Below are 14626 nucleotides of genomic sequence, written 5' to 3'. Positions count from 1 at the left end.
AATGATTTCTCCAACAATGGCAGTGTAGTAAATGATAACAAATACATATTCTATATCTTAATAAACTGTTATGAAAATAGAATAATATATATATCATTATTTAATAGAAGAATCCTACTATAGTATGCAAAAGAAATGTCATAGTATACGTAAAAGAGTGTGATTAAAAAAAAGTAATATTATGGTATGCCATGAAAAAAAACGTATAGCATTACATGCCATAAAAGTATCCTGAAAATATGACAATTTATCATGATAAAAGATGTCATTGTGTAGAAAGTCCATAAAAGGTATGGTAATGAACAGGATACAAATTTCATAGTATTGTATGTCAAATTAATTTCATGAAAAATATATTGTTTGCGACGAGAGATTAATAGAAATATAGTGACTTATACTAAATGCCATACAATATCATATTTTGTGGCATTTAGTATACGTGCCATTAAACATTTTAACATACATTTTATGCCATACTAAAATCACCACAAATTATCAATTATGCAATAATAACAGAATGCTATACATTTTTTCAAATAAAAAAAACGTCATAAAAGAGTCATAGTACATATAACCATAATATATTATGCCATGAAAGTTATTCTATTAGTATTCCATGAAAAGATCATACCAAATAGTTTTTGCCACAAGACGCAAGGCTTTGGTGAGAGCAGCTCCACCTCAAATCCATTGAACATAATTAATCTGACGATCAGAGATATTAGAGCGATTCTAACAAAGTTTCACAGAAACAGGTCGCTAAAGTCTAAAGAAAGACAATGTTTTATTTTCTAAAAAAAACACAGAATCAGAAAATGGCATTCTTATTTTCACGTGTAACAGTTTTCTCTTGTACATTCGAATATTTACAATCCACAGTGGGCAGCATTGTTATTGCAGTTCCGTCATACACTCGAGGCTTATGTACAAGCCGATGCAGTAAAGTACAGTTTGTGTAAAAATGTAAAAACCTATCAAGTCCTAAAAAGATATTTTAAATGTTACAATAGATCCTTTTGAATCCACAGTAATAACTAAAAGAAAACATCTACATCAATCTTTGGAGTGTAGTAGGCACATTGGACTTCATATTGCAGCTGTCAATATCTTCTCTATCCATTCATATTTGCCAACATTATGTTCTGCAAACCGACATTGCAGTAGAAAAGTACCATAAAGGACAGAGAGGTATGCAGCATTGGAACAAGGCAGAGTTCTCACCACACGCAGTGGAAACAGAGTCTTTGGTATACAGTGTTCAAAACAACATGGCAGAAATGAAGCAATATTGTTTACATTACTAATCCATTCACTATGAGAATAGTTACGATGTTAATCCAGTCAAAGGTGAAATACTACAAAAAGGTGGAGTGATTGCGCAAAACCCGGGACAGGCTCCATGTCCGTGGTGTGGGTCCCACGGTGGAGCTGCATCACAGGGTCCAGTGCGAGGGGGGCTCAGCAGGTCACAGGATATCCAAGGTCCAGCTTTGGTTCGGTTTCCTCTGGTCACACGGGCTGAGGATCACCTGGTTCCTGTCGTACTGATGACCACCTGAGAAGCAAAGCCGATAACGCGCACGTCAGTCCTTTTGCTCAATGAAAAGCTTTAAGACTGTCGACTCCAACTGGGGAAATCTAAACGATCAAATCCAGTACAAGACGTGTTGAAAAGCAGCAAACTATTTGACTCGAGACAGAACAGATGTTTGTGACATCTTGCTGCAACCAGCCAGATGTTTTCCTCAAACTGCAGGAGACGAAGCTTTCAGTCTGATCACACACTGACACAGTGGAACCTTTGTGATCTACTCCATAATACGCAACGTTAAGACAGAGTCATCTGACCTTTGACCTCCAGGACCAGGTCAGGTTTGAGGTGGCAGTGCACGCGGCCATCTGGGGTGATGTTCCACAGGTGGTTGCCTGGGCCTCGCTCCGCGGTAACTCGCAGCCTGCTGCCCTCCATCACCAAGCTGCCGGAGGTCTCCAGGCGACAGTCCTCCACCAGCTGGAGACACACAGGGCGGGTGAGGATGCCTTGTTCTTAAACCAGCCGTCAGTTTTGTAAATGCATAAAACTAACTGGACATTTTAAAGCCATCACATGACGCATGGCTAGGATGCATCCCCCATTAAAAAATTAAAATCTCTTTCCGAATTTGCATTAAAGTACACAACGATGAATAGATAATGTTGTGCGATATACTGTGTTTGTGTGTGTGTGAGTGTGTGTGGGCAAAGAAAAACAGCATACAATGTAAAGAAATCCAGAAGATTAAAATTATTATTATTGAGGTCACTATTATTTTTGCCATTGCTTAACGTTCCACCAAACTGCATTGAAACCTGCTAACTAACAGACGACAGAACAAAGGTCTGTTGGGAAGTTATCTTTCAGTCACACAGTGCACTAAAGATAATAAGGCGGATATTTACGACGGTGTATTAGGACCGTTGTAAGGTCAGAACAATCATGATGGAGCCGCAGGAGGGAGATCAGAGGAAAAAACATTGAAACGCTTTAAAAAACAAATCGATTAAATCTAAAACATCTTCTTCTTTTTAATCTCCACAGTATTTGTAAACGGAACATTTCTGCATATCTTCTCGGAGCCGTTTGATGAAATTGCAATTGGCGATATGAAAAGCCTGTTTGCACACGCGATGTGGCCGTGGATGAGCTGGTGACCGGCGTACGGCCCCGTACGGCCCTCCCGTGGCATCATGCGGTACCTTGCAGGCGAGCTGCCCGTCCCGGTAGAGCCAGACCTGCTCCAACCCGCCCGTCTCCTCCACAGCCTGAACCCTCATCAGCGTGACGTCGTCCAACGTTCCCGTCAGGGACATCACGCATCCCGTCCCTGTGTTCCGCAGACGGACGTAAGCCTGCTTCTGTTGGGGGGGAAACATGCAAACACACATTTATGTTTAAAGCATATATATAGTAACTTGATAAACGTGACATTGGTATTCGATGACTCGTACAGTTTATTATTCAGAGAATCTAACTTGAGAACGGACAATAAATCAAACAGAGACACTAACGTGACGCAGGAGACTCTGTTCTAGAAGTATTTTTGAAGGGCTCCATATCCATCCTTCCATACCTGGAATAATGGACGTAGGGATCCTATTTTCTGTGTGCCGCTGAGCTTCCACAGGTCGGCCACTTCACTGGGCTGGAGAAGCAGCTGTCGACCGCGGTAGTTACTGCCTTCATACAACACCCACCTAGAGACAGCCACCAGTGTTAGTTCAGCTTCACAACGGACAAAACCCCCACAAATAAACAGTATATATTATATTATTATACATTTCCATTTCAAGCGGAGCTTAGTTGTGATTCCTGCTCTGAGGGAGCTGAGCTCTAGAAGCTAAGCTAACACCGTGGATTCATGTGTACCCGCTCAGCGCATCAGCGGCTAAAGTTGGAAAAGCTTCGTTAAAAAAACAGTTGCTATTTTAAATATGTATTGAAATTTAAAGTTGAAGTTATACAAGAAGAACAAAAAGTGCTCAAATGGATATCCATACGATAGAGTCTTAAAGCAACTTTAAGATAAAACGTGAATAACTTGAATTTGGTTGTGTTGGTGTATTTTATGACCCGTCAATCAAATTGGGATTATTAGCAGGTGTGATTGCTCTGAATGCAGCTCCTAATCCATTCAGATTATGCAGTGCAGTTGTACATAAACCAGGAAGATGACATACGTTCCTCCCTCCACCACCACGGAGCGGATGCGGGTGTCCAGGCCGGCCTGCAGCAGGTTCACGGCTCCGTTGGCCAGCAGCACTCGGCGTCCTCTACAGCCCGCCTTGCTGAACAAGATGATGGAGGGCAGAGACAACTCCTGGACAAGAAGACCACGCAGTTGGAATTGGTTGTTAGTCTCATCCAGCACAACTTACAATGACTTCATTACTAACGGTGCAAAATGAGCAACCCAGAGGGCTCAAATACCGTATATGTTTTCATATCGGCATGTGGACAAATACTCACTCGTCCGGCGGTCTGTATGGAGCGGATGGTGGCGTCTGGAGACAGGAAGCCCATGGCGTCCGTGTCGGGGTAGTCTCCCTCCTCCAACACATACATGTCCTGTGTGAACTGAGCTCCTTCATACGCCACCCAGCTGACCCGGAGACACACATTATGTCTTATTGTCTTATTGTGCTTCAATTTTGCCAAAAACCCTGCGTCCTTTTTAGAATCGCTTCTTATAACACTGCTTTATTATGGGGTATATAATAAAGCAAAATATCAATACACTTGAGTATTGAGATATCAAGTGTTGTGACACAGTAAATACACAAATAAATAAACATTTTTTTCTTTACTGACAGTGCTATATGTTTCAGGCACTGTGATACGTGCAGATCTCACTGTTTTGATTGCATGAAAAAAGTAAATATATAATACATCACACATAACAGGAGTTGTCTCTTGAAAGATACATATATGTATGTATTTATGACACAGACAGTTCCAGGTCTTGTGTGGTGTGTTGTGCCTACCTGCCAGCCAGCACCTTACAGGACTTGGGTGTGAAGTCCTGATCCAGAGCTGCATTGCTGTCCTCCAGAGCCACCAGCCTCCCCTGGAAGTCTGGCTCAGAATACAGCTGCATCTGGAACACACATGGACACAGAATCTAGCGACCAGACAACCAGGACGGGTGAGGAAACACGGGTCAATCTGTTGTATATAAAGTCCTGGATGGAGGGGCGATACCTTGAATTGTGTTGTTCCCATCAGTGCGTCCTGTAAAACGACAGAATGGAGGTATTAATCAAATAAAAATGCTTCTTCATTTGTGGCTAAAACTTATTTCAAAAGCTTAACTTTTCACAAGAAATGTGCATTTGCTCCAAACACTATGTACTCTATACTCCATCCTGTTTAACACATCACTTCTTACATGGAAGACCGGCTGTATGGATGAGATCTTGAAGTTCGAGGCTCCCCAGTCCTGTGGGTCTGCATACAGGCCTTTCTCCAGGACGTAGAGCTCTCCGCTGAATCCAGGCTTCTCAAAGCCCACCCACCTGCCAGGGACACAAAGACGTCAGCCTGAGATGCAAAACCCCCCCACGAGGTCATTTACTAGAGCCGTCTCTTTATTGTCTGGCCGGCTCTCGGATTCAAGCTCTGACTTGAACTAAACCAGGTTAAAGCGATTCACTCAGCGGGATGTTCTCATGTTGCCGTGTTTGGGAACTTCTTCTGGTCATCAACATGTCTAGAAACGAAGCAGGCGCCAGATCGTAGGCACGCACCAATATGACAACGGTGGACTCAGAGAACAAAAACCCAAATATAGTGATGGACAAAGCTCCTTCCGAAGACGGGCCAGCTTTGAATGTTTACAAACTGAAACCTGGAAAAAGAAGCTTCTAAAAGTAGATTTTAATAGTAACTAAAGACGCACCATTCTTATTCATGTCATCAGCGTAAATCCTTGCCCTCAAGAGATGGAAGATTTGTTTCATTCTTTGTCATTCTTCCCAAATTGATCAGTCATTCATAATTGTACCCTGTGTGTGAGTGTGTGTGGCTGTACGGTGACATAACGCTGAGTCATGGATGGAAGGTGAGACGCACACACCCAACCACTAGAAGGGCGTGGCCCCCCCCTGTGAGTCGTTGACTTACACTCCACTCATGACGTTGACGGACTGAGTTTTGGCGCCGTGGCCGAAGTCCTCCATGCTGGGGACGGGACCCAGCAGGTCCACGTTCAGCCCCAGCTCATTGAAGTGTGGCTCACTGAACAGCTTCACGTGAGGGGACTGGAACTCCTGGTGAAGAGAAGACAGTGGAAGGATTAGAAAGAAGAGACACGCCTCTCATTTCTACGACGGCGTATTAGAGCCTTTGTGGGGACAAATAAATCTGCCGGGAGAGAGGGATCATTTTAGAGAGAACAAAAATTATTCTAACGTTATATAATAATAAAGTAAGCAGGCATAATACACGGCAAGTGGGTATTCTCTAATCTTCAGTCTTTTTCTCATGCAAATCTTTGACTTTTTAAACTCAAACAATATTAAAGTTTTGTCTTGTAGTTTCTGTAAACAATTTCATCTCAAAGAATATCCAATTTTTTCTTGGAATTTGACCCCCCTCCCTTAGTTATTATTTTGTTTATACCTATGATGACCCTAATACGCAGTCATACATTTCGAGTCCTCACTGTCTCCAACACAGGAACCAAGTCCTTTAGGTTGCCAGTTCTTCAGGTATCAACAGCTGGAAGTGTTTACATGATTAATGCTCTGTGAGAGGTGGAGCGCAGAAACACCACAACGATCAGTGCCTGGTCCCACAGATGGAAACACGACCAAGCCAGAAGTCCTGCAGATTACCATCCCAATGGGTCAGTAACTTTGCAGGTGACACTTACTGGGCATACAGGCCGAAGTGACAGCAGCCCATCCTCAGACCCTCCCCAGTCACTGCAGTGGGGATACTCCCCCTCCTCCAGGATGTACTGCTGGCCTTCGAAGTCTGCCTCGAGGTAGCCCACCCAGCTGCCAGGACAAAGCACACAATCAGTCAAACGTGAGCCGGGTCCTATCATCTGATGTTTGTTTAGCACACAACAGTGGTGGATTCACTTTGACCTTCATCTTTCAGAAGACAACACGTCAGCTGCTGCTGCTGATCACCCGTCTGCATCGGTTGACTCAAACAGATACTTACAGACCACCAAGTATCTTTATAGACCCCACTGTAGACATCGTCCTCTCGCTCTCGTCTGGTGTGCCTGTTTGCTCCTCTTGCAAGTTGTACACGTCGCTGTCGACCTCCGTGCACTCTCCCTCAAAGTTGGGCTTCTCAAACACCAAGGCCTGGGTAGAAGAAGGGGAGAAAGGAGTTCAAGATGAGCGGTAATTCGACTGGTGTGTAGAGTTTGTGATTCTCTAAGGGATAGTAGAGTGACACGCACAACCTTTTGCGTGGTTTCTACAAACAGCCGTTGATGGATGCAAAACACATGTACTGCAACACACCTTGAATTCGTGAGGATGCTCCACCCTTATTGGTCCCTGAATTGAAGAGACACACATTTGTCAGACCGAGACAACTGACAAAAGGACAGTAGAGTGCAAACGTTTGTCATATATGTTTTGTACCAATCGGAGGGGTCTGATAGAACCGATGTAGGGCTCAGGGAAACCCCAGTTCTCTGGGCAGGGATACTCCCCCACCTCCAGCACGCCAACAAAACCTCCAAAGCCCGGATCGGTGTACACCAGCCAGCTAAAGACACACAGAGACAGCATGGATGAGCAAAAGGAGGGGAGGCAGGAATGACTAAAGGGACTAAATATGCAACCGCATCTCTACACCAGTTATAAAATGTGCAAACCATCAATAATCATCAGCGGATAAAACAATGGCAATCACAAGCTTTGGCCTGCAGCATGCATTGCTTCACAGATAAGGAACAGATGCTGCACCAATACGGCTACCTCTTAGCAGCAGGGTGGCCACCGACACTATAGACTGAAAGACGCTTCTACAACGGAACAACAACCATTGACATCCACTTCCTCTCAATGAGTGACACAAAAGAGCTTACACTCCAGAGTGAACCTTGATGGAGCCGGTGGTCTGTGGCATCCCGTAGGAGCCGATCTCCACGGCCTCGTCGCAGTGCGATGACATCCTCCCCAATCCGTCCACCTCTGCAAACAGGTCGATTCGGGGAACGCTGTAGTCCTACCAAGTACAACGTCAAAATGAAATTGTGTGAGAATTTGACGTTTTTAGGCTTGAAAATTAATCTCGACCCCTGAGGCTGGGTAACTTTGAAATGTGTGAGCCGAGACAATACTGCAGTGTCATAGTGTCAAGCTATGATTTGTTGTAATTTGTTACTGGGCTTTGAGTGTTACAAAAAAAGTTAAACTATTTTATCCTTAACAAATGAAGACAAACCTTTCTAATGTTAAATCTATATAGAAGAACTTCAGCTACATAAGAGATACACAAAATGATGAATACATCAGATATTGACTGAACAGAGAGTACATATCTGAGCAAGCTGAACAGCTTTTGGCACGAGACAGTTTTATGATATGAGGATTTAGTAAAGATAACAATATGGATGAAGTATGAACAGATTCCCTTACTCTAACTGCCAACCGAATAGAGCCTATGACCATTGGAGCTGTTGGTACTGGCTGACCCATCTGGTCCAGTGTCTCTGGAGTTCCCTCCTCTGCCCACATGTTCACTATGTGGTCTGTAGGACCTTCCTCAAGGGCGATGATGCGACCCTGGAAGCCCGGTTTCTCATACAGCAGCCAGCTAGAGAAAAGGAAAATCATTCAAAATGTGACATTTAATTTGTTTATGGATAGCGAAAGGAGATATTACACAGCTTTATGGCTGGATAAGGTCAAAGAGAAGTGGAGAGAATCTAGTTCTGAAACATGCCCGTGCTAAAGTGCCAACTGCAGACATGTGACCTAGATAGTCATTTATGCTGATAATCTATACTGCAGGTTTTAGTGAATAATCACGCATGCAGGTTTAATGAATGCTACCGAAGACGCGTACCATCCTCTGGTTACTCTGACTGAGATGACAGGGGACAGCTTCATTGTGGTGGCATCTTCTAAATCACAATGGAGTTCAAACGCCTGCCCTCCAAACTGAGCGTGCTCGTGAATGACGATCTGGATGGGCGAAAGACATTTCATGAGAATATGCAGCAGCAAACAATGTGTTATTGACACATAGCATTACACACATTCCCAGACAATGGCATTTAAGCATACCTTTCCAGGCCTTTTGTGGAAGCCTCTTACTGCAGGTATCTGAAAGAAAATGTCATATTTTGATTATGAACTTGAGCCTGTGCTTTAAGAAGACTTCAGTCTTTCAAACTGAAGAGATAACTTCATTTGTTAAACCTCTTCAGAGCCAAATCATTTCTAGAAGTAGTAATCGTTTGTTTCAAATGTGTTCTTTTGAATCTTTTTGCTAACTAATTCAACCATTTACCCATTACTTTTAGCCATCAATTTGAATAATTGACCCATTACCTTTAGCCCCCCATTAAAATAATTGAACAATTCCTTTTAGCTATTTCAAACATTATCTGTTACTTTTAGCTAGCAGTTGTAACCGTCTACCCATTCCTTTTAGCTATCCATTTCCACTATACGTTTAGCTATCTAACCTATATTGTTTTACAGCCCGAGCGCTGGGAGGTGCCCCATGGGAGGGCCCCATGTGCGGAAGAGCCTGGTATCTTTACACAGGGAAGTCAAACCCTTTTTGCTTCATGAGAGACTAAGCAGCTTTCATAGGAATGAATGGTTTATCCAGTTCTCTTTATACATCCACGATATCCCCTGCAGAAGTACCCAGAGGTACAAGTCCCTCTGTTGGAGAACTTTGTGTACATTTTGGTTGGAAGTTACTAAAATAACTGTCTGGTGATGCAAGGATCTAGGAGGGAGAGATATGAAAACTTGTTGTGCAGCAGGTTTGATATGCACATTGTGTTCATCTAAACACAAACACGTTTTGCATAGGTCTGCTCTATTTGCATTTCAATGCAAATATGTAATTGGCACGTGATGGTTGAGCTTAAGAAGATCTTGGCTAAGATTCTCTGTGCAGAATTCCACACGGAGGAATTCCTTTATCTTGTTCTCACTTGCAAATGATTCACGACTTTGTTGCAACACCACCAGAAAACAAAAGAACAGGATATGAAAGTGAGACATGTCACCATGGAAATAAATGAGGAAATATCAACATTCTGCGTAAGAGAGCAAACCCCATTCAGGCTTAGGACTTCTAGTAATAAATATTTAAAAAGTGGAACAGAAACCACACTTATTCAAGCTCATTTTAAAGACTGACACTCCTACCTTAGTCTTAGAAGTAGTATGTCCATTTTGAGAAGTCTGCTGGCTGTTGTTTCTGGCTGGAGGCAGTCCTGCAGGGCCCTTCAGGCCAACATCCACATCAGGTGCCCCCAATATCGAGGCCTGGTCCATCACAGTACCCTCGGGATTCAGTTTAGTTTTAGTCATCTGTGTAGAGCCCTGGGAGTTCTCAGAAACGGATTTGTACTTCTTGAGGTATTTCTCTAAATGATCAGGCAGCTTTTTTTCCGGGAGTGGCTGAGGAGGAAGAGGAGGAGGAGGAGAGGAGGGTTTGAGTGTTGACTCACTAACTGCACCTATACCACCACCCACAAGTGGGCCTTGGTCCACACCCTTCAGACCCTTCTTATCCGCTTCAACTGCAGGCAGAGGTGAATCAACAACTCTCTGATCTCTAAGCGAGCTCTGTTGTTGGTTAGAAAGTGTGCTTGTTGAGGTGGAGGCAGCTTCCTCTTTGGACTTCCTGGAGGACCGAGGGGAATTCAGTAAGCCGGAGAGGATGGACATCCTTCCAAGTCGTGACGTCAGTTTCCCAGGCTCTCCTCCATTGTTTTGTCCCTCTTCTTTTCCTGCATCAGTATTTGTCTCATCATCCACTCCACTTTTTCCTTCAAGCTCACCAAGTGATTTCATTTGGTCCATAGCATTATCTTGTGGATGTTTTTCCAGGGTCCGTCCTTTCTTGTTAGATGCTCTTTGTTTGATCACCATAGCTGGGGAAAGATCCCTAAAACATTTGTCAGTATTTCCTAAGCCAAACTGGAATCCTTCTGGATCAAATGTTCTCTCAAAATGGTCCTCCTTTATGGCCTGCATGGCAAAGGGTGGAGATGGGGACTTTTTACGAATATGTCTCTTTGTAGGTAGTGAGAAGGGAATGCTGCCTTCCTTAATAATCCTGATAAAATCATTCAAGTCATCGGGCTCAAGAGATCTACCCTCACTGGCTAAAGCCTTTAGTTTGTTTCTTTTATGTTGCTTCTTCCGTTTTTGATGCTCCACATCGAACCGGCTAGATGGAGATTCCTTTTTTGGCTGAAGACTTTTAGATGTTGCAGATGTTTCAGCTGTTGCAGAAAGAGACAAACTGCCATTGAAAGTTGGTTTTGCAGGCTTTTGGGGTTCACTGAAGTTTATGGTTTTCTCATCTCTTGAAGACGCAAGTTTCAAACCGCTGTCCGTTTTGGCTTTTTCTTTGGTGTCATCAGCATTCTTCTGGGCATCAGTGCTGTTAAGTGCTATATCCGGAACAACAATGGACTTTTTTTGTTCTCCACCACTTTTGTTGATAGATGCATCTTTTACAAAAATAAATTCTGATTCTTGCTTGGCATCTATCTTTGATTCCATCATCTGCTGATCCTCCTGCTTTGTCAATATATTTTCGACTTCAACGCCCTCTATAATTTCTTTTGTTTTCTTCTGATTCTTGTCAGCCTTCCTGGCGGATTTTTCAGTTTTGAGCACAACAGGCTTGGCATCTGGGGCTTTGAAATCTTTGGATTGATCAGTGTTTTCCTCTGTTTTCAAATGTTCGTCTCTGATTGAGAGTTTCTGGTCCTTTTGGGTGCTAACTTTAGAGTTAGCATTCTCAATTACAATCTCATTCACCTGACTCTTTATTGGGGAATCCTTTGTTTCAGTCTTCACTTTAGCTCCATCATCACACTGAATTTGGGTGGCTATAACTTGTAATTCTTGAATTTGGCTTTCTGATATCTTCTTTGGAGCTTCTGTTTTCATTGTGGTCTTATTCACCACACTCTTAACTAATGAATCCTTTATTTCAGACCGTACTTTAGCTTCCTTTGCACGTTGAGTTTTGGTGCTTCTTGGCAGTTCTTGAATTTCGCTTTCTGATATCTTCTTTGGAGCTTCTGTTCTCATTGCTGTCTCATTAACTGATGAATCCTTTATTTCAGTCTTCTCTTTACCTCCCTTTGCACCCTTGGTTGTTGTGCTTATAACCTTTGGTCCTTGAATTTCGCTTTCTGATATCTTCTTTGGAGTTTCTGATGTCATTGCTGTCTCATTAACCAAACTCTTCACTGATGAATCCTTTATTTCAGTCTTCTCAGCTCCCTTTGCATTCTGGGTTGTTGTGCTTATAACCTTTGGTTCTTGAATTGCGCTTTCTGATATCTTCTTTGGAGTTTCTGATGACATTGCTGTCTCATTAACCAAACTCTTCACTGATGAATCCGTTATTTCAGTCTTCTCTTTACCTCCCTTTTCACTCTGGGTGGTTGTGCTTATAACCTTTGGTCCTTGAATTTGGCTTTCTGATATCTTCTTTGGAGTTTCTGATGTCATTGCTGCCTCATTAACCAAACTCTTCACTGATGAATCCTTTATTTCAGTCTTCTCTTTACCTCCCTTTTCACTCTGGGTGGTTGTGCTTATAACCTTTGGTCCTTGAATTTGGCTTTCTGATACCTTCTTTGGAGTTTCTGATGTCATTGCTGCCTCATTAACCAAACTCTTCACTGATGAATCCTTTATTTCAGTCTCAGCTCCCTTTGCACTCTGGGTTGTTGTGCTCATAACCTTTGGTCCTTGAATTTGGCTTTCTGATATCTTCTTTGGAGTTTCTGATGTCATTGCTGTCTCATTAACCAAACTCTTCACTGATGAATCCTTTATTTCAGTCTTCTCAGCTCCCTTTGCATTCTGGGTTGTTGTGCTTATAACCTTTGGTTCTTGAATTTCGCTTTCTGATACCTTCTTTGGAGTTTCTGATGTCATTGCTGTCTCATTAACCAAACTCTTCACTGCTGAATCCGTTATTTCAGTCTTCTCAGCTCCCTTTGCATTCTGGGTTGTTGTGCTTATAACCTTTGGTTCTTGAATTGCGCTTTCTGATATCTTCTTTGGAGTTTCTGATGACATTGCTGTCTCATTAACCAAACTCTTCACTGATGAATCCGTTATTTCAGTCTTCTCTTTACCTCCCTTTTCACTCTGGGTGGTTGTGCTTATAACCTTTGGTCCTTGAATTTGGCTTTCTGATACCTTCTTTGGAGTTTCTGATGTCATTGCTGCCTCATTAACCAAACTCTTCACTGATGAATCCTTTATTTCAGTCTCAGCTCCCTTTGCACTCTGGGTTGTTGTGCTCATAACCTTTGGTCCTTGAATTTGGCTTTCTGATATCTTCTTTGGAGTTTCTGATGTCATTGCTGTCTCATTAACCAAACTCTTCACTGATGAATCCTTTATTTCAGTCTTCTCAGCTCCCTTTGCATTCTGGGTTGTTGTGCTTATAACCTTTGGTTCTTGAATTTCGCTTTCTGATACCTTCTTTGGAGTTTCTGATGTCATTGCTGTCTCATTAACCAAACTCTTCACTGCTGAATCCGTTATTTCAGTCTTCTCTTTACCGCCCTTTTCACTCTGGGTGGTTGTGCTTATAACCGTTGGTCCTTGAATTTGGCTTTCTGATACCTTCTTTGGAGTTTCTGATGTCATTGCTGTCTCATTAACCAAACTCTTCACTGATGAATCCTTTATTTCAGTCTTCTCAGCTCCCTTTGCATTCTGGGTTGTTGTGCTCATAACCTTTGGTCCTTGAATTTGGCTTTCTGATGTCTTCTTTGGAGCTTCTGATGTTATTACTGTCTCATTTACCAAAAGCTTAACAGATGAATCCTTTATTTCAGTCTTCTCAGCTCCCTTTTCACTCTGGGTGGTTGTGCTTATAACCTTTGGTCCTTGAATTTGGCTTTCTGATATCTTCTTTGGAGTTTCTGATGTCATTGCTGTCTCATTAACCAAACTCTTCACTGATGAATCCTTTATTTCAGTCTTCTCAGCTCCCTTTGCATTCTGGGTTGTTGTGCTTATAACCGTTGGTCCTTGAATTTGGCTTTCTGATACCTTCTTTGGAGTTTCTGATGTTATTACTGTCTCATTTACCAAAAGCTTAACAGATGAATCCTTTATTTCAGTCTTCTCAGCTCCCTTTTCACTCTGGGTGGTTGTGCTTATAACCTTTGGTCCTTGAATTTGGCTTTCTGATATCTTCTTTGGAGTTTCTGATGTCATTGCTGTCTCATTAACCAAACTCTTCACTGATGAATCCTTTATTTCAGTCTTCTCAGCTCCCTTTGCATTCTGGGTTGTTGTGCTTATAACCTTTGGTTCTTGAATTTCGCTTTCTGATACCTTCTTTGGAGTTTCTGATAACATTGCTGTCTCATTAACCAAACTCTTCACTGATGAATCCGTTATTTCAGTCTTCTCTTTACCGCCCTTTTCACTCTGGGTGGTTGTGCTTATAACCGTTGGTCCTTGAATTTGGCTTTCTGATATCTTCTTTGGAGTTTCTGATGTCGTTGCTGTCTCATTAACCAAACTCTTCACTGATGAATCCTTTATTTCAGTCTTCTCAGCTCCCTTTGCATTCTGGGTGGTTGTGCTTATAACCTTTGGTCCTTGAATTTGGCTTTCTGATACCTTCTTTGGAGTTTCTGATGTCATTGCTGTCTCATTAACCAAACTCTTCACTGATGAATGGTTTATTTCAGTCTCAGCTCCCTTTGCACTCTGGGTTGTTGTGCTCATAACCTTTGGTCCTTGAATTTGGCTTTCTGATATCTTCTTTGGAGCTTCTGATGTTATTACTGTCTCATTTACCAAAAGCTTAACAGATGAATCCTTTATTTCAGTCTTCTCAGCTCCCTTTGCACTCTGGGTTGTTGTGCTCATA

The 14626-nt window shown here is 42.5% G+C and overlaps 1 protein-coding gene across 1 annotated transcript in view; it reads right to left on the bottom strand.

Annotated features, from left to right (window-relative positions):
• Positions 1-760: 760 nt before the first annotated feature.
• Positions 761-14626, bottom strand: part of crybg1a (crystallin beta-gamma domain containing 1a) — a 37618-nt gene continuing 23752 nt past the window's right edge. Inside the window, exons 7-25 of the mRNA XM_034563449.1 lie at positions 9901-14484; positions 8797-8835; positions 8576-8694; positions 8146-8323; positions 7593-7732; positions 7144-7270; positions 7021-7056; positions 6710-6858; positions 6411-6537; positions 5660-5805; positions 4926-5052; positions 4739-4768; positions 4522-4634; positions 4007-4139; positions 3718-3857; positions 3111-3234; positions 2737-2895; positions 1849-2011; positions 761-1555 (exon numbers count right to left, since the gene is read on the bottom strand). Coding sequence (XP_034419340.1) covers positions 1467-1555; positions 1849-2011; positions 2737-2895; positions 3111-3234; positions 3718-3857; positions 4007-4139; positions 4522-4634; positions 4739-4768; positions 4926-5052; positions 5660-5805; positions 6411-6537; positions 6710-6858; positions 7021-7056; positions 7144-7270; positions 7593-7732; positions 8146-8323; positions 8576-8694; positions 8797-8835; positions 9901-14484 — 6723 coding nt within the window. The 3' untranslated portion in view covers positions 761-1466. The remainder of the gene's footprint in view (positions 1556-1848; positions 2012-2736; positions 2896-3110; positions 3235-3717; positions 3858-4006; positions 4140-4521; positions 4635-4738; positions 4769-4925; positions 5053-5659; positions 5806-6410; positions 6538-6709; positions 6859-7020; positions 7057-7143; positions 7271-7592; positions 7733-8145; positions 8324-8575; positions 8695-8796; positions 8836-9900; positions 14485-14626) is intronic.

The sequence above is a fragment of the Cyclopterus lumpus genome, chromosome 22 (assembly GCF_009769545.1).
Source record: "Cyclopterus lumpus isolate fCycLum1 chromosome 22, fCycLum1.pri, whole genome shotgun sequence".
Lineage (NCBI taxonomy): Eukaryota > Metazoa > Chordata > Actinopteri > Perciformes > Cyclopteridae > Cyclopterus > Cyclopterus lumpus.
The sequence above is the reverse complement of the archived record's forward strand: the minus strand, read 5'-3'. Positions and strand labels throughout refer to the sequence as shown.